Source organism: Crocodylus siamensis, chromosome 2 (assembly GCF_052110815.1).
Source record: "Crocodylus siamensis isolate JL-2025a chromosome 2, ASM5211081v1, whole genome shotgun sequence".
In the NCBI taxonomy this organism is placed as follows: domain Eukaryota; kingdom Metazoa; phylum Chordata; order Crocodylia; family Crocodylidae; genus Crocodylus; species Crocodylus siamensis.
In genome coordinates, this window is record NC_143396.1 from 94593139 (window position 1) to 94617228 (window position 24090).

General features: G+C 40.5%; 1 protein-coding gene across 7 annotated transcripts in view; it reads right to left on the reverse strand.

Annotated features, from left to right (window-relative positions):
- The window catches only part of SH3D19 (SH3 domain containing 19), a 140789-nt gene that overhangs the window by 4429 nt on the left and 112270 nt on the right, over window positions 1-24090 (reverse strand). For all 7 annotated transcript variants that reach the window (XM_090036380.1, XM_090036379.1, XM_090036382.1 and 4 more), the window contains 11 exons: window positions 23449-23561; window positions 21173-21231; window positions 19097-19364; window positions 16211-16282; window positions 14488-14560; window positions 13982-14112; window positions 10047-10105; window positions 6284-6471; window positions 5900-5946; window positions 3947-4133; window positions 2435-2532 (listed from right to left, as the gene is read on the reverse strand). In XM_090036380.1, the coding sequence (XP_089892506.1) occupies window positions 2435-2532; window positions 3947-4133; window positions 5900-5946; window positions 6284-6471; window positions 10047-10105; window positions 13982-14112; window positions 14488-14560; window positions 16211-16282; window positions 19097-19364; window positions 21173-21231; window positions 23449-23561 (1295 nt within the window). The remainder of the gene's footprint in view (window positions 1-2434; window positions 2533-3946; window positions 4134-5899; window positions 5947-6283; window positions 6472-10046; window positions 10106-13981; window positions 14113-14487; window positions 14561-16210; window positions 16283-19096; window positions 19365-21172; window positions 21232-23448; window positions 23562-24090) is intronic.

The window sequence follows — 24090 nt, forward strand, 5'->3', positions numbered from 1 at the left end:
TACTATAGTCCTACTTTGGATGTCCACTGGTTCTTGGAAGCTTAAGTTTTGAAGTCCTCTAAAACCTAGGTCAGGTCACTAATTCTACTATAAAGTAGACCACTGCTGTTTGCCTCCACCTTCAAACTGAGCTGCTAGATTACCAAGGAAGCAGTACATCATTTGATTTTTCTGTGACAACTACATGCTGTGCTGTCAAAATTTCTTAGGGATCCAAAACTGTCTACTGTCTGCATTTTAAAGATCCACAGTATCTAGTTGCTGATACTATTATTACCTACCTGTATTTCATCTTGTCCATTTCCTCATCTGAGTTGCGTGAGTTCTACTCCCCTAATTTGATCAGTTTAATAATTGCTCACAAAACCAAAAATGAATGCATAATGAATGCATCAGTTTTGAGAAGTATGACAAGAAAACAGGATGAACTTGTCAAACAGCTGGACAAGTCAAAGACCTGGACCTTTCCATCTTCCTTCCTCCCCTTCCCTTTCACACTTGTAACTGTAGTTCAGTTTGTCAAATTTATGGTTGATAAAGTGTCTGAATAACCTTTTAGAAAGAGGTGCTAATGTTTATTCCAATTTATTCTGGAATTTTCCAAAAAGCATCCCAGTAAATCAATGTACATTCAGGAACAAATCCCAGTTTGAATAAGTGACATTCTTTCATGATTTATGTCACACAGTAATGGGTCATATTGTAATATAGCCCTTCTCAGACATCTGAGAAGCTCCTCTTTTAATGCATATTTTATAACACGGTTTTATCACATTGTCAGTGTCTTGAAGCCACTGATTCATTTTCAGCAAAATAACCTCTAGGGCCTTAGACTCAGTTGTGAAGGGCTGTATTTCAAGCATACCCTGTGGACTGTCTTGTTGGGACTTCAGGTTCCCTGCCAGCAAAGCTGAAGCTTGGAGATTCTAGTCCTAGCTGAAGCTCTGCTCCATGGCAGAGACTGTAGAAGCTCTGAGAACCCTGGCTAAGGTGAAGTCAGCTACACTTCACATTCCCTCATGTGGTGCTAGGAACCTGACAACCTCAGGGCTTTTAGCCTTCCACCTGTGGACCTAGAAGTTTGAAAGTCCTACAAATTGGCTTCCAGGGTCCACAGGTCCAGCCAAGAACTTGAAGTCTGTTTGCAAGAGAGCCCAATAAAGACTAAAGTGCCAGTCCCCAGAGTACAATACAAAACCAGAGTTAGGCACTGCAGAAGGATGATCCAGACAGACCAGAACACAGAACAGTAAGCTGCCTTAGAGCAGTCCATGTAGGAACTACTAACTGGAGGGACCTTCTACTGAGTTCAGGTATCTCCTAAACTCAGCTGCTGAGCAGAAGTTGCTTGGATTGCAATTTTGGACTCTAGGGGCACATCCAGACAAGTGTACATGTGTATTTCCCCAGAGATAAACAGCAGCAGTGGCAAACAGTTGTGCTGCTGCTACTTGTCCTGAGCACGTGTTCACGAATGCTCATGAACACGTGCTCTGGTATGTGGCAGGTTGCCCCAGGGTGGGATAGGGGAGGCTGGGGCCAGCACCGGGGTTCGCCTCAGCAGCCTTACCAGGGGTTCTGGGGGCTTCCCATGGCTCCAGCAGTGGTAATCTGGTGTGTGGAGCCTGGCTCTGGCCAGCCAGCTAGGCTGGCCCCAGTTTTGGGCAGCACATGCTGCTGCCACATGCACAACTCCACCTTTTTTCCAGGTGTGGGGTTTTTTTGACACAGGGATCTCCCAGTGTCAAAAAAACCTGCCACTGCAAATTAGCAGCATGGTGAACACCTACATGTGTGGCATGTGCAGTTTGCAGCACTACAGATGGGTCTGCAGCATCTCATACCGCATGTGCACACTTATCTGGCATGCCCTTGAACTTCAACCTTCCTGGCTTAGGTGCTGTAGCTAGCTTTTGCATTTACCCCAAAGTTCCTCTGAACTGCCATCCTATTTTGGCACTTACTCTATTGTAACTCAAGGGACCAGACCCTATGGTACAGCAGGGACTTCTGTAACATGCAACTGACACAAACCATCAGAACAAGCCATGCCAAAGGATCCTGCTGTAGTTCAGGCTCATGCTAATAGTTTCTGTACCAACTCATCTGCCATTGTCATAGTGGCAGTACAGCACAAGTCCCTAGAGGCTGCTGATAACTTTCTTCAATGTTTACCATGGCACAGGAAGCCTGAAAAACAGGCTTTATGCCATTTGTGTGTACTTATTACCTCCTACTCCAAGTCCCAGATTTATGGTTAACTTTTTTGGGGGGGAAAAGGTTTGCCTTTCCTAGTTCTGGTCCTTCTCATTCCAGTCCTGTTTCTCAGGTAGACAAGACCAAACTTAATAACTTCATGCCTGTGCACTACCTAATCTCAAGAACAAGGTTGGCCTTCTACCCTTTAACTCAAACAGCTCTAATGGAAGCTTACCTTAAAGGAAAGCTCATCCTCATTTTCTCCATGAAAGTCATACAAAGCTTTGGCTTTTCCTTTCTTCCGTCCTACAGACTGTGATGACTTTACTCCTCCTAGAACATGAACAATGGACAAGTTACCTGAAAATATTTGGTTAAAATACACATTTTGAAATAAATCTCAGGACAGCCCTCTCCCCGCCCCCCTTTTCAGTGATGGGTGCATCCTCCCTCTCTCTCAACTTGCAAGCATCAGAAAACACCTAATTACTAGCTATGTCTAGACATTGGGATTAACTGTTTTCCTTTCCTTTTTCATATCCTTGTGTGATGAGGTATTAGCAGAATCTGACAGGGCCACTCTGTCAGCGCTTCTGCTACGGCTTCGAACTTGCAACCTTTGAGCTGTTAACCATGAAGCTTAGACCCTGCATCTATCACATACTGGTATGATCGACACCATGGGTGACTGGTGCCTCCTCATCCTGGGAGGGGCACCAGTGGCCAATCACCGACTAGGTGGGTCCCAGGTGGGAAGTGACAACAAAGGCTGAGTTCAGAGCCGGTCAGACTGCTCACCTACCAAACACACTTGACTAAGTGGGGTTCTACAGGACATTGGACTTTACTTAGCCTCCAGATAGGAAGAGCTCAAAACTGCAGTGTACACAAAAATGGAGTGAGCAGCAATAGCCAGAGTGTTTTCTGGGATTTGCCTCACCTTTAAAATAAAACACAAATTAAACCGTTTAGTCAGTCCATAGCTGACTATATCAAAATGACATATTAAAAGCTATGTAAGCAATACCGTATTTATTTTACTTCTCTGAAGGAAAGGCATTACTATTCTGTTAGTATTAGCCATGTGAAACCAGCACCATTTGGGAGAGTGCACTGGATTATTTTCTGGCTCCTACTTCACACACCTTGTGCATATCCCTTAATTTGGGGAAAGTTGAACTGAATGGTGGCTAAGTCCTCAGTGTAGCTATGCTGATTCACAGCAGCTGAAGACCTGACTCTGTGCCTTTAATTACACCTGTGAAAGCTCCTAGAGCACAGGTGTAAGAGAGAATTTAATTTAAAAAGAGTTATTACTTTTCGTGCCAGAAATAACCTGGCTTTGCTCACAGGTTCAAATATTATTTTGCTGTGTGGGTAACACTTAAACAATGTACGAATTAATTGAGCATGAAATGCTTTCCAGGTGATAAAGATTAGCTTCAATTGTGAAGTAAACTGTAGCAAAATTCTGCTCCCTAAGTGTGTCTCTTCAGCTCAGTGATTACTGTTCTGTGCAGTTATCTGGTTCAAGATTTGGTTTGACCATTTTGGTCTACGGTGAGTGACTATAACACACAACATAACCATGCAGAATACTATACCTGGATAACTGTTGTTCTGTGAGTAAGGTTTATTCATTGTTTCCACTCATTTTTCTTTCTATACAATTCTACTTTTCACACTTGTCTATCGCCCCAGAACTGAGCTATGAAACGACTGGAATTTTCCAATTCAAGTAGCATACCTGAACAGTTCTGAACAAAAACTGCTGGGAAAATCCCTTCCCTTTCATTAAGTCTCCCTCTGTACCACTGAGAATCCAGGCGCTCTATTATCCGGATACAATCTCCCTTTTTAAAGGGTAGGTCCTCATCAGTTTCTGCTGTGAAGTCATGAAGTGCTTCACACCACTCTCCAGATAGTCTGTTATTCTATCAAGGAAAACACAATTGTGAGACTTGGTAGCAGCAAACATGGAGTTCATTTTAGAACTCAGGCTTGGGGTGAGAAGAAAAGTAACCCATGTGAATATTGTCTATAATCAATGTTTTTTTTTGTTTACATTCTTACTTAATTGTTTTACTATGCACTATATTAGGGTTAATTGTTTGGAGCAGGGTGGGGTGTAAAATAATCCTGGCAAGTAAAGAACAAAGAATACAACATGAATCCACGGATTCAGTTTAACCACACAAGCTTCTTTTCCTGGCATTTTTCTTTAAAAGCTTATCAAGCACATTTGGAACGGAGCTTGAGTGTTTGCTTTTGAAAGGGCTCCCCGTTTTTAGAGGTTTTGCTGAACAGATAGCATGGTTCACCAAGCCACATAAGCAGTGATTCAACTGAATTAGACCTCATGCCCTACCTCATCTCTACTTTTTTTTTTGAACTAAGGTGTGTCAACCAGTCTGCAGGATCCATTTCTGTGGCATGTATGTCATAGCCAGAATCTAAAAAAACTAAGTCTTTTTTAAGGAATAAGTTATCTAACTAGTTGATCACTGATTATTTTAGGGGATAACTGGAAGAAGGGACAGCTGTGAATTAATGCATGGGGAAAAATAGAGAAAAGGATAGAAGAGCCTGCAACAGTGAAGAGGGAGAGAAAAAAGGGTGGGGGGAACGAGTTACAAAAGACAAGAACAGTAGAGATCCAAAAAAGGAACAGGCTTTCAGTCTATGAAGAATGTCACAGTAGTGCACTTGCCTGGCAACACCTAAATATTTAGTTATACCAAAAGCCCCTATTTCTCTTTATGTCCCTAAAGACCTAGTAATGAAAGCAGTAGGCATCTGCTATACTTTAGAGCAGTGGTTCTTTTTTGTACCAGGACCTATTTATAAACATTAGTGGCCAATCCCGATCTGCTGCCCCCCACACCCAGGCCCCAGTCCCTTCTCCCCCCTGTGTGTGGGGAGGGGTGTGGGAAAGCCCGAAGCAGTCCCTCGCAGGTTGGAGCTCTGCCAGCCTGCAAGGGAAAAGCCAGAGTTTCCTACATTTTTCTCCTTTAAAGAAGAATTCATTTTTAAAGCTTGTTCACAACCCTTTCATATATTCTTACAATCCACTTTTGGGTCGTGACCCATGGCTTGAGAAACTGCTGCTTCAGAAGGATATAATTCAGCCCACAGCCCTTAAGCAAAGAAGTCAGACCTGCCCCCCCCCAATTACTTTGATGCTCATTTCAACAGTTATAAAATAAACTTAATATTTGCAGCTGTAGTATAGAAAAACATCTAAGTGATTATCATAGAAACAGAACTTCCTTCCCAATTTGTGTGGGGTTAATCTTTTTTCAGATTGCACATGCCCTCATATTCCTCCCCCTGTTTAAATGTGATCAGGAGCAGGGGATAGGAGCAGCAAGAAAAATTGCCTGTTTGTCAGTGTAAATTTAATGATGACTAAATGAGACCAGAGCAGCTCAACAAATCAAAACAGACTGAACAAAAGAAATTGCTTAAGTAGAAGAAGGAAAAAGTGAAAAACTATTTGCTGACTGCTAAGAAATCTCATCAATTTTGATTAATAGTAACTTAGGTTTCTTAAGTAATTATTCCACAGAATGCACCCAAAAAATCAATTAACACCCACAGAATGTTCAATAAGAGTTATGCGGCTTAATCTCACTGTGCATCATTAAGGGAACAAGCCTCATACAAATTTTGCGTAGTCTATCCAATTATAATAGCCTACCTGAGAAAGAGAAGCAGAACTCTCTCTCTTCATTGGTGCTCCCACACCTACATAATAAATATGAAACAGGTGAAATTGTGAAACATTTGAACATTCAGAATGGCATGCAAGATGGATGCACAAATTGTCTGTAAAAGATGTGCTGATGAAGAACAGCATTTTCAGAAGTTTTACCACCCTAGCACCAATTACCTTCAAAAGCACCAAACGTAATTTTCCACTTCTTGTATTTGTCCTGTTTCACTTTTCACCTCATCTCCAAGTTCTTTCCTCACTTTTTTCAAGTTCTAACTCCTTAATGTCTGATGTAGGAAATCATAGCGATTGCAGGCACTACTAAATAGTATACCTGTTTACACTTACAGACTGCTGATATACTTGTACCTAATCCAGGCAGGTCTTCAATAATTTCCACAAAGTTCAAAGGGAAGATTCCAGATGCACCTTTCAGCTCTCCTTTGGCCCATTCTTCATTTACATATTCTTTAAGAATTATTATTTCACCTTCCACAAAACTTAGCTCATCTTTCTGATCTCCAATATATTCAAATCGTGCAATACACCTCGGCCCCCTGCACAAATACAGATAGTTTTTTGTACATATTTATTTTAGTATTTTGCATATTGCACCACTCTTCCTGATCAAGCACTAAGAACATGTTGCATAAGATTTTGCCAAAATTTTTCAAAATGAGTACCAAATGTTTGCACTGAGGCAGACCACAGTAAGCAAATGCTGCCCTAAAAAGGGTCCAAACCTTAGGTGCATATGCATGTACTAACTTTCTGACAGTTCAACTTAACTGTCAGAGCATACATGTGTATGTGGAGTAGAGTGTATGTGTATGTGGAGTAGAGTCGGCTTAAATGCAGCACAAGATAATGCACCTCCAAGGTGTATTATTTTGAGCTACATTAGTTAAGTTGACTTAGCTCACAAGATAACTGCCACTGTGTCAAGGAGGACTGTGTGTATACTCTGACATGGCTTAAGTCGGTTTAGTTAAGTCGCCTTATTTTAAGTCAGCTTAGTATGTGTGTACGAACCCTTGAGACCAGCTACACTGTTCATACCACACCTCCACCAAATGAGCAAGGGGGTAGAATGGTGATGCAGAGAGACTTTTCCATCTCATTAGGTTTGCATAGCTGAAATCTGGTTCAATAAAGTATTTCTAAGACAAAAATAATTTAAAAACATTCTAGTAATGCTTTTCTCCACCTACAGCTGTATGAAATCTGACTGATGGACTTTTTAAAATTTTTTTTAGTTGGATAGTAATGTAGTCCATCTCCAATGGCGGGGTAAAATTGGAAATGGCTGCAATCAAATTTTTATTTAGGCTGTTTTGATAGTTAAGGCATTGTCAAATCCTACTAGCAAGTAAGTTCTTCCCTCCAGAAAAACCCTAAAAATTGTGAAAATGCATTAGGAGGTTGCATATCAGAAATGCCAGAACGCATTCCTTCCACTTCCTTTGGCTGGATCATCTGAACCCTGGACTTCAGCAAGGACTTTGATACCGTCTCCCATCCCATCCTCATTAAAAAAACTGTGGCATTGATGCCTACGCAGTCAGATGGATTGCAGATTGGCTGAAGGGTCGCGCTCAGAGGGTGGTGGTGGACAGGTCATATTTGACCTGGGGAGAAATGGGCAGCAGAGTCCCCAGGGCTCAGTCCTTGGGCCTGCGCTGTTCAATTTCTTTATCAGCGTGTTGGACAACGGGGTGAAAAGCAACCTGTTTAAATTTGCTGATGATACCAAAATTGGGGTGAGGTGAACACGTTAGCAGGGAGAGAAAGACTGCAGCAAGACCTGGGTAGGTTACAGGGGTGGGCTAACAAAAACAGGATGTGTTTCAATACTGACAAGTGCAGGGTGCTGCACTTGGGCAGTAGTAACCAGCAGCATACTTATAAGATGGGAAACTGCCTTCCTGAGAGCACTGAGGCAGAAAGGGATCTTGGAGTCATTACTAACTCCAAGATGAACATGGGCCAACAATGCGAGGTCACGGTTGGTAGGGCTAAACAGACCTTGTCATGCATCCACAGGTGCATCTCAAGGAGGGCCAAGGAGGTGATCTTCCCCCTCTATGCGACACTGATCAGGCCACAGCTGGAGTACTATGTCCAGTTCTGTGCGTCCCATTTCAGGAGGGATGTGGACAGCATAGAGAGGATCCAGAGGAGGGCCACCTGCATGATCTGGGGACAACAGGGCAGACCCTACAATGAGCGACTGCGGGACCTGAACCTGTTCAGCCTTCACAAGAGAAGACTGAGGGGGGACCTGGTGACCGTCTATAAACTCACTAGGGGGAACCAGAAGGGTTTGGGAGAGACCTTGTTTCCCCTAGCGCCCCCTGGCATAACAAGGAATAACGGCCACAGGTTGTTGGAGAGTAGGTTTAGATTGGACATCCGTAAGAACTGCTCCACAGTTAGGGCAGCTAGGAGCTGGAACCAACTTCCAAGCTGGCTTCTGCCCTGGGGGTCTTTAAGAGGCTTGATGCCTACCTGGCTGGAGTCATTTGAGCCCAGTTTTCCTCCTGCCTAGGGAGAGGGTCGGACTAGAAGATCTACAAGGTCCCTCCTGACCCTACTTCTATGATTTGTCACCCTTCACATTTCTAAAGTTTCACATTTATTTCCTAAAGGTAGTTTCTGAGAGCAGGATATGGTGAACTTTCTATAAATCAGGCTAAAATTCTGATCTGAACTGTAGCTTTTAAATCTACCACAAAAATGACATCTGAACACTCAAAATTAACAATGTTTTAACTTCTTCTTTTTAAAGCTCATGGTAGGCTTTTCTTTTTTTCTAACTTGCTCCTAGTTAACTTTTGTTTTATAATTATCAAGTCAAAGATGAGGAACATCAATAAAACAGTACTATCTAAAAATGGTATTTAAACACAGCATTATGCTTGTAACTTCCCCACAGAATTAGCCTAAAACCTGAAATGGTAGTGGAAGCATGAGCCTGATCCTGTAGACCAGGGGTGACCAGAGTTACTCACCCTGGGAGCCACATCTGATCCTCCACTGAAGTTCAAGAGCCAGAGAGTGGAGGATGTGGGGGTGGGGGAGTGCCCCTCCCCCCCATCACCAAGCCTCTCCAGCTTTCCCCGCAGGAAGCACACTCCAGGGGAAGTGGTGCAGCTGCAGCCCCTGGCAGCCCGGTGTCAAGCTGTGCTGTCCCCTGTAGCTGCCTCGGGGAAAAGTGTGCAGGACTTCAGCCAATTTTCAGACAGCCTCTAGTATCATGCTGGTCTTTGGCCACTGGGGCTGTAGACTTAAATGGATGTGCTCAACTTTACTTCCATGAGTACCCTCCTGGTTGTAAAGTTAAAAAACATGCCTATTTTTGCAGGGTTGGGGCCATATTCAAATGTGTTTAACAGAGCTTATTAGGAGAACCCCAGGAAGTATTCACCCAAATAATTATAAAATACCATATATCATTTTATGTTATTTTACAATTATATGGGTGAATGTTACCTGGGGTTCTCCTATATATACACATATATATTACATGCACACTTCCCACATTATGAAACTAGTGCTAAGTAATTGATTTTTTTTGTTTAGTGTTTAATTTTGTTTTGTTCACTTGGACAAAAGTCTTCAAATATAAAAATCTTTATTATTATACTAAACGTGTAAAGCAGGGCCAAATATAGGAGGTGGGGGTGTGTATTACAACTAAGACCAATTAAATGGATGTATTAAAGCCTTCTATACCACTTTCAGGTGTAATCAAGCGCACTGGTGCACACCTGGAATTAATGGGGGTTGTAGGTATACACAGCCTCTAACCATCAAGCCATAAAAGTAGCTAATAACAAGATCCCTCAAAAGAAGTCCACGTGTCCTAGCAGTACTAAACCTGTGGAGTGAACTTTCATCTTTAGCTTTTTACAGTAGTTTGGGTTTGATGAAATATGAAGGAAAATGGATTCTGCCTTATTCAAATAGTCCAAGTTTGAGATAATTCAACAACAAAAAGTATATTTTTTCTGTTAACGTTTAATTATGATTTAACCCTGCTGCCTCTATAAATCTGAAATCAATATCATTGTACTGCTACTTGATTTTCATACATTAAGATAGAGAAGTTAATAAAGTGCATCCAACTCACTTAATACAGACTGATGAAAATGAGATTTTTCTCTTGTTGGCTTCCTCTGGAACATCCACCTAGTAATAAGGCAATGTCAAAAAATAAATTTAAAAAAAATCTATGGATCTTAAAAATGACAGTGGCATAAGCTTACTAATTCAACTTCAATGATAGGACATTCTCTATTCAAATTAGTCAAGTTACTGTGCCAACTATAGCATCTACCTGGTGCTAGGTACTCACTGCAGCATTCTGAACCATGACTATTTGTACATGGTTTGTTATGGTACATCCATTTGATTCTGTGATGCCAATGACCCATCATCATTGCTATTCAGTGTCATGGAAACAAACAGCCACATTTCATATTTTAGATTACTAACAGCCTATTGTAATAGCAAGTTTTCTTTGTTGTATGGTTGACTGACAGAAAATGGGCCTAGATTCTACTGCATGCCGTTGCCTTTGGCTCCAGACTCATAATTGATATTGTAGTCTATTATCTGCTAGCACAATTCACAATAGAAAAGATTATTGTTTAGACATATCCTATCTGGGTTCTGCCATCTGTATCCAAACAAACAAACAAGTCTCAAATTGTACTTCAGTGCACATGCAAAACCAGAATATAAAGAAAGATTAGGTATGAAAAATGTCTTTTAGCCAATTTGTTGCTGTATGTGATGTGCCAGCCATGGAGAACCTACATAAATGTTTTTGTCTGAATTAAAAAAATATATAATCCTAACTAGCCTATGATGTTGCATCGTATGCAATTCACTGCAATTATGATTTTGTCATGATATTGCTGTGGGGATTATGCATAACTTTTGTGGTTTAGAGAATTCAGTTGTGGCTCTAGCTCTGCCACTACTCACTGGGTGTTTCTACACATACAATGAATGCACACAAATAAACTCTGGATTTTTTTGCTCCTGGGCATACTGGAGCATATTGCTCCATAGTTTATTTGTGTGTAGCACATGGAGCCCAATCAGAATAGCCCAGGCTGGCAGGGAACCTAGCGGGGGTCAACACGCCAACCCAGGGCTGCTCCAACAGAGCTCCACATGCTATGGAGTGGCTGGCTGAGGCATGAGGGTACTTCAGTGTGGGGCTGCCTGTTGGCTAGTCCCATGCTGAGGCACCATGTACCCCAGCCCCCCCGGGCAGCATCTACATGTGTGCTGCTGCAGAGTTTTAGTTTTGTGTGCCCTAATAGGAGCACATGTGTAGATGCTGAGATGTTTACTATGCAGTTAATAAGCAACTGCATAGTAAATGCCTTGCGTAGTTGTCCCCTATGTACTTGACCTAACTCCCATAAAAGTTAATGCAAGTCTTTTCACTGGACTCCCATGGAAAATGGATTGGGCCATGCTTGGGGAAAATACCTACCTAACAAGGGCAAAATGACAATTAATTACTTTAAGTTCCAGTAATACTAAGTATTACTAGTGGAGGGCTGGCAATCATGCTGAGATCCAGTTATGAGAAGGAAACACAACAGACCTTTGATCTAGACTAAATTACTGATCCTGTTTCTTGGTTTTCTATAAAATACTCTCCTCCTCACTGGTTTGTTGTTTTAATTTCCAAACAGTGAAGAAAATTTTAGTATTACAACATAACTCACTTTTAAAAATAAAACAACATTAAACATTATCACACAGAAAAAACAACCTTGAAATTTTGAGTTGGAGTATCTCAAGGACATGCTTCTCTACCCTGGATTAGTTATCTACCCTGGATTAGTTAGGTACTATATCCTAAAGTAATTCTAACAGTTTCTGTATTCTCTCATAAAATACACCAAATACAGATTTACTGGCTTTGATGAAGCTGTGCCTGTTTGTACCAATGCTGAATTTAGCTCATGTTTTACTCCACTACTCCAAATACATCTTTGTTTTGTAAATAAGCCATCAGTAGAAAGAGCTTGTATATTAATTAAGATTTCCTTGGAAGCATGTAGAAGCTGAAGTGTCTCATCTATTTAAGTAAAATATCTAAGCATTTATTCTGTGCATGAGTACACCAGGCAACATCCCACTAGCCCAAGCCATTAAATTACTTTTTATTCAGTAATAGTGCTCAAAACCCACTAAACTGTGTCATGAAAATCCACTAAGTCAGAGCACCTATGATAAAGCTCTTGTGATGGGTAAACATCCACCCATCTGTTTTTTCAAGCTCTTCTGACCTGCACTATTTAGACTGAATCTTCAGATGCTCAGAAAACTATGCTTTCTGCCTCCTTTCCATTTCCTCCCTGGGGTACTTCAGGATGACTACAAATTGTACAGATTTATAATGGTCCACTTAGCTGCCTGCCTCATGATTCCACTCTAGGTTTCCTTCCATTTCAGGTTAATCCTCACATGTCCATTTAGGGCAGTTTCACTTTCTGTAATAATTGGCCATGGGCCCAATTCAGCTTTGGATAGTGGTGTGAAATCTGTTAACAGTTTACTGCTGTTGTGTTGCTCTTCCTCTGCAGGGAGCCAGTCCAGGTAAGATGGTAATCTGGATAAGATCAAGGTTAGAGCATTTCCAAACACTAGCTGTAAACAGAAGCTTATGAAGCAGGTGCACATTGGAGTGGGGCTTGGAAGGTGAATTGCGGAACATATTCTTCATGACATACAAAAAGCAAGACAGAATTTTTTAACGTAAAGCATTATTTTAAAAGAATTAGTTCATATGATGCAAAAGGTTGTAAGAACACTGCTTTTTTGGTTTAGATTAGGTGGATTTCAAAGAAACGTGAGCTAAACCAAAAGGCACATGTCCACACAGCATTTTACACTTTAGGTTCAAATGGCCATTTACAGTGCTTTAACTAAACCAGTTAAAAAAAAAAATCACACCTCAAGGCCCAAATCAAATCCATCTTTTGCCAGGTAAACAGCATTGAGGCACTTATGCAGATTTTAGATTCTACTTCCCATGGAAGCTGCATAACTTGCAGAAAAACGCTAGCTCCCCACAAACCATCGGCAGTTGTATTATTTCAGGGACTTGCACAGTTACCTGCCTTCCTGGATAGAACACGATTGCAACAGAATGTAAGTGACTGAAATAGATCTCAGTGTGCACTGAAGGACAAAGTGAGTCGAGCAGCAAAGATATGTAAAAATGCACGTAAGTAGCCTTTTGAGGTGCCAAACTTTGACTGTCGGTGCTACCTTTCCACCTAAAGTGGAGCTGGCTTTGACCTGGATTTTCCACATAGACAAAGCCACAGAAATGCCCAAATGTACTTGCTGGAATAGTGACAGGGCTGAAAACAGAATTTAAAATTTTCTGGATTTCTTGAACAGTGGTCCTACCTACAGAGTGACTGAAAGGAAGCAAGCATTGTTGCACAAATTCTTCCCTGGCACTTGTTTTTATTATTACAGAAAAACTTTAATGTGTAGTTGATTTTTCTTTTGGCTATATTTTGGTGACAAGTTTCCTTTATTTTTTCCCCCCAAACTGTCTAAAGCATAACCGTTTATCTACCATACAAGTTTTAAAACGTACTTTAGTGCTAATAAGCTATGCCAGGGTGTACATCATAGGAGCCTTGAAGTCTACCAAATATACTTGATCAATTTTAATATATACACCTGTTAGGGCTCACTGCTTTATAATAGCTATGAGAAATAATCTTCTCTGTAACAGCAGGGAATCTCCCATTGGAGTGTCCAGATGAAAGACAACTGATTCTGATAATGCCATGATTCTCTCACTTGACTTGAAATCAGCATGAAAATAGCATCCATAATACCTAGACTAAACAGATTTCTAATACTGCACAAACAAATTGATACCTCTGCTGAGCTACTGAAGCAAAATTTATCTGGATACCAAGTGGAATAACATACACAGAAGAAGGTGGTAAATTAGGACTGGAATGTGTGAAAACATTGGAATTCACTATATTTCAATGAAAAGAGCCAACATACAATCACTTTAACAAAGCTGGCAGGAAATATCCCTGTGTGAGTTCCACATTTCCCTCTGTACCACTCCTTATCAATTCTCTCCAGAAGAGAAATGCTGTCTCCAGAATGGAGGTCCAAATCGTCAGCATGCTCTGTAAGACAGCAACATTTCATTTAGTCACTGTTGAATACAGGGAGTTTCTTAATAAGCTCTTACTAAGCTACATACTGTAAGCAGAAATTGTATAGTTATGCAGCTTGCTTGACACATTAACTTTAACTAAAAACTTAGCCCATGCTAAAACAATGGATGTCAATATCCATGCATTCAGGGGAAGTTCAGATCCTATTTTAGCAGCTTGGGCACAGCTATTATATCTCATTTCAAACTCCTCTGAAAAGTAAAAACCACCCTCATGTTTAAAAACATTTCCAAACCAAAGAAGAAGAAAAGGGTTGGGAAGTTGAAAAAAATGTGAACATTAGTCCCACCAAAATATTGGTTTTTATTATTTCTCTGTACTCACCTGCAGGGAAATCATGCAGCACTATGGCATGAGGAGCACTCGTGTCACAAACCGTCAGACTACTGTTTGGACCCTTACAAAAAGCAAACAAACAAAAAAAACTAACTCATCTTACAAGCAATTGAAAACTGGTGAAAGATATTAACATAGACTATTATTCTATTATTAATTCTGAAATGTGTTTGCCTGGTTTTGGAGACAATTTTATCATGGTGTAGAAAGCCAAATGTTTAAAAGAAGGTGACCATTATAAAAAAAAAAAAAAGAGCCTGACTTAGAATTATATACATCAGAAGAAACGTCATTGAAATCAATGAAGCAACACTAGCCAAGAAATGTGAGACCAGAATTGGCCAATGCATCCCCAGTGGAAAGCATCTCTCATTTCTGGAGTATCTGTTGTACTGGGAGTGGGGGAAGGGTTCCTGACTGCGTTAGCACAGTTTCCATTTTTTGCAGTACAATTCATCATCTGGAAATTGTTGCCACACAAATGGTATCTCTTTCCTATACTCCTTAAAATCTACAAGACATTTCTGAGGAGATGAGGAGAACTGTGATTGGAGGGGCAGGGAGAAACAGAGCTGGGACTCTCATCAAATGCACTTAAGGAGATATATAGCTTGATGAAGCCAACAGAGTTGCATCTCTACAGGTACACAGATTAAGCCACAGTGGTTACCTTCACAAAATTTCAGAAACACATTGTAAAAAGTGTTGCCTCCTCAACAGCTGACTGAAATGGCTGTGTGTTTTGATACAACGTGACAAGTATAACTTAGGTGGCCCCAGAGGAAGTAGCAGCAGCATTATGTGCATCAGAGAGAAGGGACCTGTTGTTTAATTCTCCCCCAGGGCTCAGTCTCAGAATGTCCTCAGCAAGCCTTTGTTTACAAGAAAATGATACTAGAAATGATACTAGAATGGTTACTTTATAGGGGAAATAAAATCACAAAAGCTGACTTATTATAGGTTTCCCAGGCTGGGCTGTTGGAGGACTGACAATGAGGACTGTTAGATAATTGTTTTGTTTCAGTATAGTTCAACCGAACTGTAAAAATGCATAACGTGAATATAGTAACAAGGCTAAAGTATGTGAATTACAATGTATAGATTTATAAATTTTACATATATATATATTCTAGTTATTGAGGGGTCATATATTCAGGGTTATCTTATATTTGAGTAAATACAGTATAAAAATGCAATAAATGAGAAATACTTTAAATCTATGTAAGGCTAAAAACTCAAGGTTACTATTATTTATAATAATGATAGTTCTTAATATTCATTATAAATGTGTGCCCTCAAAAGCACTAAGCACATATAAGAAAGCATAATTCCCAAATGTAAGAGCTTTCTCTTGAAAATGTCTTAATTGCTTGTGCTGATGTGTTATGCACAGAACATTATACAATTAAATTCTTAACTTTTGCCTGCTTTTCAGATGCTCAGTCTAAGGGAGTGATTATTTTCATATAAGACAAGTGAACGTTACCAGTTTCCTCTCCCTTTTGGCACTCAAAGTAATTGCTGTCGGTCTGTTCCACCAGCACAAGTACATCCAAAACAATATTGTTTTGGAAGCAAAGAGATTTAATAAATGGATATTACATTGTTCAGAGTGTAACCTTTACAGCCTAAAGCACTTGATGCTTAACATAATAAGTGACTAACAATTTAGTGCATATCTGCAAAGAGAGGGAGGGAAAAATTGCCTTACCTTAGAGGAGAGTTCTCCAGGGTTTCTGGGAATGAAATCCTCCTTGGCAACTGCACGAGGCACAGCCGGTTTCTATAGAAATCAAGGCAAATTATTCAAATCAAATGATTTCTTTAACTACTAAATACCAAAATGAAAAACTATTAATAGGGTGATACATAGTAATATGGAAAGCACCTGCCTTTTTGTTCTTTGTACTTGGGTCACTGGATAAACAATTTAAGAAAAGATTTTCAAAGACAAAGACAGCAGATATATAGGCCTACGGCCTACTGAAGTAACCAAGAATTTAACCTTGACTTAACATTTATGCTTTGAAAATCTCACAACCACAAGTCAAAAGTAGCTCTGGTTGTAAAGAGGTAGGAACCAAGAGTCTTCTCCCTTATCTCACTTCAGTCCCCGCTCAGTCTAGAGTGAAGCTTCCATTCCTTGCAGAAAACAGCACAAACATGCTAAGGGGGTACCACCAGCCTTTCCCCTCTATGGCAAAGGTCAGCACTCATTCCCAAGGTACAGTTCTCAGAATTCCCCCTTCAGTAATATAGCTGCTTGTACCCCACCCCGTGATGCCGCTGTGTCTAAAAGTTGTGACCGATCCCTAAATAGTTTCCTTGCTGAGCATTAAACAGTTGAGTAAAGTGTATAGAAATCTCTATCACCTCACATACTAGAGCAGGTGTGTCAAACATACAGCCTATGAGCCAGATCTAGCCCATGGGACTGTGGCAGAATGCCATCTCTCTCTCTCCCCAAACTCTGCTATCTGGCAATTGACAAATCTCTGACAATTTGGTTACCAGGGTCACTGCAAAAGGCAGACTCCTCTGCCCCATCTCTTCAGGTAACTCCAAGTTGTAACCTGAGCTGGATACATTCCTGAGGGAGGGGGGAAACCTGCTCCCTCTGCCTACCTAGCTGGCATCACATACCTGGGTGAGGGGCTTAAGCTCCCGATTGTTTTAAGCAGTGCCAACCTGACTGGGAGGGGGCTAGAGACCCTGCCAGTCTACCCAGCAACCAGTGATGCATTTCAAATTGGTTGGTTGGCAGCCAACAGTTGCTGGCCTTCACTGGATCAGGTAAATTAAGTCATAAGGGCTATATGAGTGAAGGACTGCCCAGGAGTGCAGGCAGTAAACATGATAAGCTCAGGAGAGAAGGTGGACTATCTGAAACTCTCTCTTGAAACTCATGATCAGTGAACTGCCTGCCTCCAGAGGGAATCTCCACCGGCCTCTGGATGATACTTGTGAGTAAGCTACCTGAGATCTAACTAGATACATAGCTTGCAGTAACACAGATGCATAATCAAAGACTACCATGCCACTTTGCTCTAAGGGATTTCTCTGATATTGCGCTACACTGTACCCTATTCCAAACCTACTCCTTGTAACCAATTTCTCCTTTGTACCTAGCATGGGAGACTTACTGGGAGAGGGTCTAGATTATGCCTTGGGGTCCTCCTGGTTCAACTGACTAAGGGAGACCACTATTTGTGCTTCAGACTGAGGGAAGCATCCCAAGTTCTTGTAGTGGGTCAAGTACCCTCAAGGATTAATAGGCCTGTTTCTCAAGGGCACAGGTCCAGGATCAGTCCAGATTCTGGGTGGTGGTAGCGCTACCCCCAGGCTAGTGGGTGTGCTCCAAGAAGAGGGTCGGCCAGATGTGAGGCACCCCCAGGGAGGCACTCGGAGCCTGGAAGGTGGTCAGGTGCAATGAGGTGGGTGGCTCAGCGCAGAAGCACCCCCTACTGGTCCACCACAGGGACCATTCCAGCTGCGTATGAGTGAGGGCTGTATAGATATAGCCCTTGCTTGCTCCACTGCTATCTACCCCAACCAAGATCCTTGCTGCAACCCACTGTTGGACCTGCTCGGCCACCGATTTCCTCACTGCTCTGCTGCCTGCCCCTGAACCCGTACCACCATAGAATCTCAACCTGTGCCACCACCTGAATGTCGACTTGCACCACTGGACCCGGGATCAGCCCAGGAGGAGCTTATGTGGTCTGGATCCAGCCCCAGCCCTGGGGTGAGTTTAACACCCCTATACTGGGGAGCTGCTTCTCTAGGATCTTACTTTATAGTTAGTCCCAAGACATTAGCAATTTGTATATTCATGAAAAGATTTGTTTGGTTATTTTCCTTTTATCCTTCATTTCTTTCCTTTATGATAACAGCCTTCAGAGAAACCATGCTGTGTATTAAAAAGAAGAAATGTATATAACAAAGAGAGAGAAGGCTGATGCAACAAACAGTCCTTGACAGACAGTTCTGTTCTTGTCCATCATCAAGCAATGCCTGGTAGTAGGATAATGGCAGTTCTGATCCTGATTCTGTCACAGATTTCACTCAGTTACCTCATTTACGTACAGCTTGTTACTGAATCAGTAAAACTGGAATTACAATGCTTACCAAACTTTATTAAGCACTCTGAAACACATAGGTAAAGCATAATGTGTGGCATTATATTATTATGCTAGGTCTAAAATCATTAATGCATCTCTCAGAATATTACTAAAGAAAGTCTTATAAACCAGGCATTATACAGAAATCACTAGTCTGCCTTTCTTAGTGGTTTTGAATTCAAAATTGTATAGGTTAGCTAACATAAGTGGCTAAGATACTGGGTACTATCCCTGCTTAGGCAAGCACGTCCATTCAGAAACACTCAGACTATTTTCCATTCGCTGATAATCCATGTCTTATCCAAAGATAAGTTAAGTTATTTGGCACAGTTCCAAAAAAATATTTAAAAAATATTTTAGCAGCACATTTTTAGTGATGGATACACTTTACATGTAAATAATAAACTTCCTCTATACTTTGTTTTGGATTCCACTGTATTTACATCAAAAGTTGGGTAAATTATCTCAGTTCTCACCATGTATTTATTGTAGAGAGGATGTCCAGGTTTAGGTCGAGGAGGTAATACTGGATCTTGACTTTTTAAGACTTGACTCTTTGACCTCTTAATTCCCAATCCAAATTTTCCTGGTTTTTTAGGGTGTATCATGTCAGATGAGGATCGGCAAAAGGGGTCTTTTTGTGAAGAGGATGTCTTTGTCCCGGAGAGTTTTGGAGGAAGTGGCCTTCCAGGCATACCTTTAGGTGGAGGAGGTCGAGCTGGTATGATTTTTCCATCTACAGGCCTAGAAATTGGGTTGAACCATCAAAAAATACACATTTTAAATAAGCCTGTGCCCCTAACCTCTGAGACAGCTTCAGATGCAGAGCATTCAATAGGGAAATCTATCTGACTGAGACACGAGAAACAATATAATTGAATATGGATTATCTGAAGTGCTCTGGAGGCACTTGAAACTTACTTATGATTGGAGGGATTGAATAATACAGGAAATCTCCTCATTAGAGCTCCCAGGTGGCTAACCTGTTCTGATTTCAGACAACCATCTGGTTTCCCCAAAGCTTAATAACTGTGTAGAACAGTGATTCTCAGGTTAGGGTGCTGTGACCCCAAGATCCTTTCAAGGGTGCTGCTGTGAACTTCCTGAGTTCTTTGCAAGAGAAAAATTGCTCTAGTATTTTTCCGTAGTAAAAAAAAGAGTGAAAATGAAAGCCTGACATTTTCTACTGGGTGTCTTGAAACTAAAAAGACTAGTAAGAACCACTGGTGCAGGACTTCAGATAAGCTGTGCTCAGTTAAAGATTTGTTTGAAGCTACCTTGGGTTGAACTTCTTTGGATGAGGAGCTTTAGTGGAAGTCCTAGACAGCCTTGCTGATCCAGCCTGAGTCATTTATTGGGATTTCACACATCTGAAACCTCCTGTCAGACCCCAACTAAAGTTATGATTCCACTGTCATTACTTTGAATGATGACATGATTAGATAATGAAATCATATGCCACTTTTTGGGAAACAATGACAGGTTAATATGTGGATATCTCTACTCTACTATTATAAACACTGTATTATTATGTGCATTTCCTCTACTTTTTTTTAGAGTAGTATATTCATTCAACACAAACAGGTAGTTACTAGTGTGAGTTCTTGAAGGATCAATAAAAATAAGACAGCAATAAAGTCTTAGTAGTCTTTTTGTGTATACTCCTGCTATGTTCAGTGTCTTCAACAACTTGAGAAAAGAACTAACAGCTTATTAATGCACTCACTATGAGTGCCCTAGTGCTTAGTCCTTGGAGTATGAGCTCCAATTTTACATCTTCCACTCTGAAAAGCAGCCTATTAAAAGGGTAAACTGTATTATGTTAAAGTTTTCCCTGTTATTTTGAATGTATTTCCTGTTTCCTGTTTTTTCCTATCCTTTCTAGGCTTTCCTTATTTTTCCAGGGTTTCCTCGTCCTTTACATCCTCACCCAGTGCCTCAGAAATCCAACCCTTCTAACATATGTTAATAGCTCTACAACCTTCTACAACTCACACACACATCTTTTAAAGAAAGTACGTGCATAAAATATGTGCATGCACACCCAGAGTTAAAAGCGATTTATCCGCCCATATTGAGCTTTTCCTTCCTCATGCCCGACTCTCCCCAAAGTTAAGCTTTTACATCTGAAACAAGAGCAGAAGTCCCATTTGAAGCGTTTGAAATGTAAAACGGAACAGCTCATTCTTTTATGAGAACAGATTAACAGACAGATCACCAAATTATTATTCCTTGCACCTCTTTGATCAACTCAAGCAGAAAGAGAATGGACAGAATTTCTACCTGCTTAGGTCATAACTAAGGAACACCAGGGACAGATCACAGGAGCTCAAAAACGAAACATGGGCCAAATGACATAAAAACAGGAACAATGAGTCATTTCATCCAATTGCTAAGGTAAACAATGTTCTCAAGACCACTCCCACTGCAGTTACTCCTATAACATAAGGAGATGCATTTAACCTTCAAAACTAAAACAGAACTGTATCATATGATAACTTACGCTGAGCAAATCTCAGACCCCTAAAATTGTCATTTAGACTTTCTCTCACCTGGGGGGCAGCACTGGTGCTGTCCGAGAAGTTCTTACACAATCTGAATGTTCAGATTCCTAAGGAAGAAAAATCCATAAAAATACTATTTCACTTATACATAGCACAAGAAGTTATTTAAAAATATGTTTTTAAAATTTAAATTACTAAAGCAGAGAAGAACATCAAATCAGGACAGAAATATTACAAACAAAAATTATTTAATATAGCACCATTCAAACTAATATTCAGTAAGAGCCAGGAGATGAATTCAAGAAAGGGGCAAAAATAAAAAATAAAAAAGAAATCACAATATGAGATTCCTCAAGCTGAGAGAGAAAATATCAATGAGTGGTAGAAGCACCATCAAAGGAGCATTTCAGAAGTAAGCCAGTACAAGAAGGAAAAAAAAATCTGTATGGGAGATAAACTAGATTAGTTTTTCTCATTGCTTCAAAGCTGACAAATCTTAGTTCAAATATGAAAAAATTGATGACCCTATACATTTGTTATAGGGATAACAAAATGTGACAATAAACCACTGATAAACCCATGTAAATAATTTGTGCAGAGGCTCACAGAGCACTGGGAGAGCAAAGGGATGCTGAGAGCTGGATACAGACAGGATTTTTGCTTTGCACTATAATAACATTTTCATGACTTCCCTGAATATTTTTGTGACACTCCATGGGTGACTCACCAGTTGAAAACTCCAGATTAAACTCCTGATTTAAAAAAAAAAAATCTTTCCAATTTCTGATACTATAATTATTCTGTAAACAAAAACTACTAAAAGCCTATATTCCAGGACACTATATTTCCTTATCTCAAAATATGTCTTCCTGGAGCTTGTAGCACTAAAAAGCACTCCCATTTTTAAAACACAGACCTTTGGCTGGTTAAATTACTCATTTTTATTATTCCCCAAAGCCATGGCAGCAGAGCACTCCTTCAGGGAAAGAGCAAGATTTTTTTTGTTGTGGTAACCTAAACTGCAAGGGAAGTTTAGGTTAGATATTAGGAAAATTTTCTTAGGGTAGTAAAGCACTGGAACAAGTTACTCAGGTTGTGGAATCTCCATCCTTGGAGGTTTTTAAGACCTGCCTAGACAAAGTGTTGGTTGGGATGATCTAGTTTGGGGATGGTCCTGCTTTGAGCAAGGGGTTGAACCAGATGACCTCATGAAGTCCCTTCCAACCCTAATTTTCTATGGTTCTACGTTTTTAAAAATCTTCTTGAATGTGATGGAAGACAACAGTTTAACTAACCATTTGATCATAGCTCAGCAAATTCTGTGCAATCAGCTACAGGCCAAACCTCCTTTCCTATTACTTATTTTAAAGTGAAGGCATAAGAGCCAAATTCAGGCCAGGCATAAAGCTGTAAGGATTCACCGGCTAAAATGCTGCTGATGAATCTGGCTCCAGGTTGCTTTCTAGTTTGTATTATACTTGACTGATGAGAGAGACTTATCCTTAATCAAGCACTATGTATTGCATGCTGCAGAAATAGCATTAATCCTGATTCTCACTTCATTTTTCATTCTGACCCACATACTTTGATTATTTGCTGCTGAAGGAATACCTCTACAGCTTTTGGGTTTGTATTTTTGCTGCCACTTACTATGAGGCTTTGCATACATTACTAGGATATAGGAATTCCATAACCGCCAATACTTTCTCTACTATTTCTTGTACAAGTGAAGTACCTGTATGGGCCTTGTGATTTAATTTCTTTTCTGCTCATTATTTTAGCTGCTATCTCCGCCATTCTTGCCATACAGATTTGGAAGTTTTACTGCCATTTTCTTAGCATTTTCAAAGTACTACTACAATAAATCAAAAAGCCAAAGGAGAAGAATCACCATTTTCTCAGACCTCCAATACTAACTAATGCTATCAGGAGTTCATTGGTCACAAGTAAGATGTGGAAGATCTCATTTGAGAAGAGATTTGTTTAGCTCTAAAAACAAATATAGGAAAATATCTGCATACTGCAACTAGAGGCATGGGGACAACAAACGGGTACATAAAAAGGCTGCACTGCCAAGCACCCTTTTATGAAGTCCCAGGTGGGGATTTTGCATCTAGTAAATCAAAAGGTAATTATGATTAAAAATCAAACTGTCTTCCAGCATGGAGGCACCTCAAACATTAGAAATAATAAAGTTGAAAAATGTAATTTAAAATAAACTTCAATCCCCTCAAATAACTCATTTCACAATGGACAGGTGTTCATAACAGCCAATCTAGTTTGCCAACCAAAAGATGTAATACAGGAAAATAATGGCAACTTACCACTTTTTTTGTTTGCTCAACATTATTGGGTTTCCCGGCTGCAATCTCAGAAGTATTCCCAATAGGCTTTTCAGCTGGAAGTGGTGGAGGAATGTGAAGAACTTCATTTAAAGCTAGAAAAAATATTAAACTGAATGAGTTTAGAGATCAACAGGGAATGAAGGAGAGAGATGTGTAAATAATCAAAATTGATTCCCTTTCAATTCTTTGTGAACACAAGTCCCTCGGCCTCTTCCGGAAAGGTTTGAACAGGAACACTGAAAAATACTTGCAAGAAAGGACTTTTTTGAAGATCCTTGTGGGAGTGTTCCCATTTTGTATAACTGATCTCTCTTAGAACAAGAGCTATTTCCAAGCTGTGTAACAGGTAGCAGAGACAGGTCACTACTGAGATCTCAGATGAGTTACCATTATATGTTGCATCAGAATTTCTGGTAGTCCCCCATGGTGGCAGCATCTTTCAGCTGCTGCTGTCTGTGTCTCAGCCACCAAACCTGGCACTAGGGTGACCACACATCTCTAATTGGGCAGGACAGTCCTGAAATGAAAACATCAAGTCCTGGTCCTGGGCTGAATGACTCCAGGACAGCATTTGTCCTGGATTCCCCTGGACACAGTATCATCCCAGTATCGTGTGCAGGC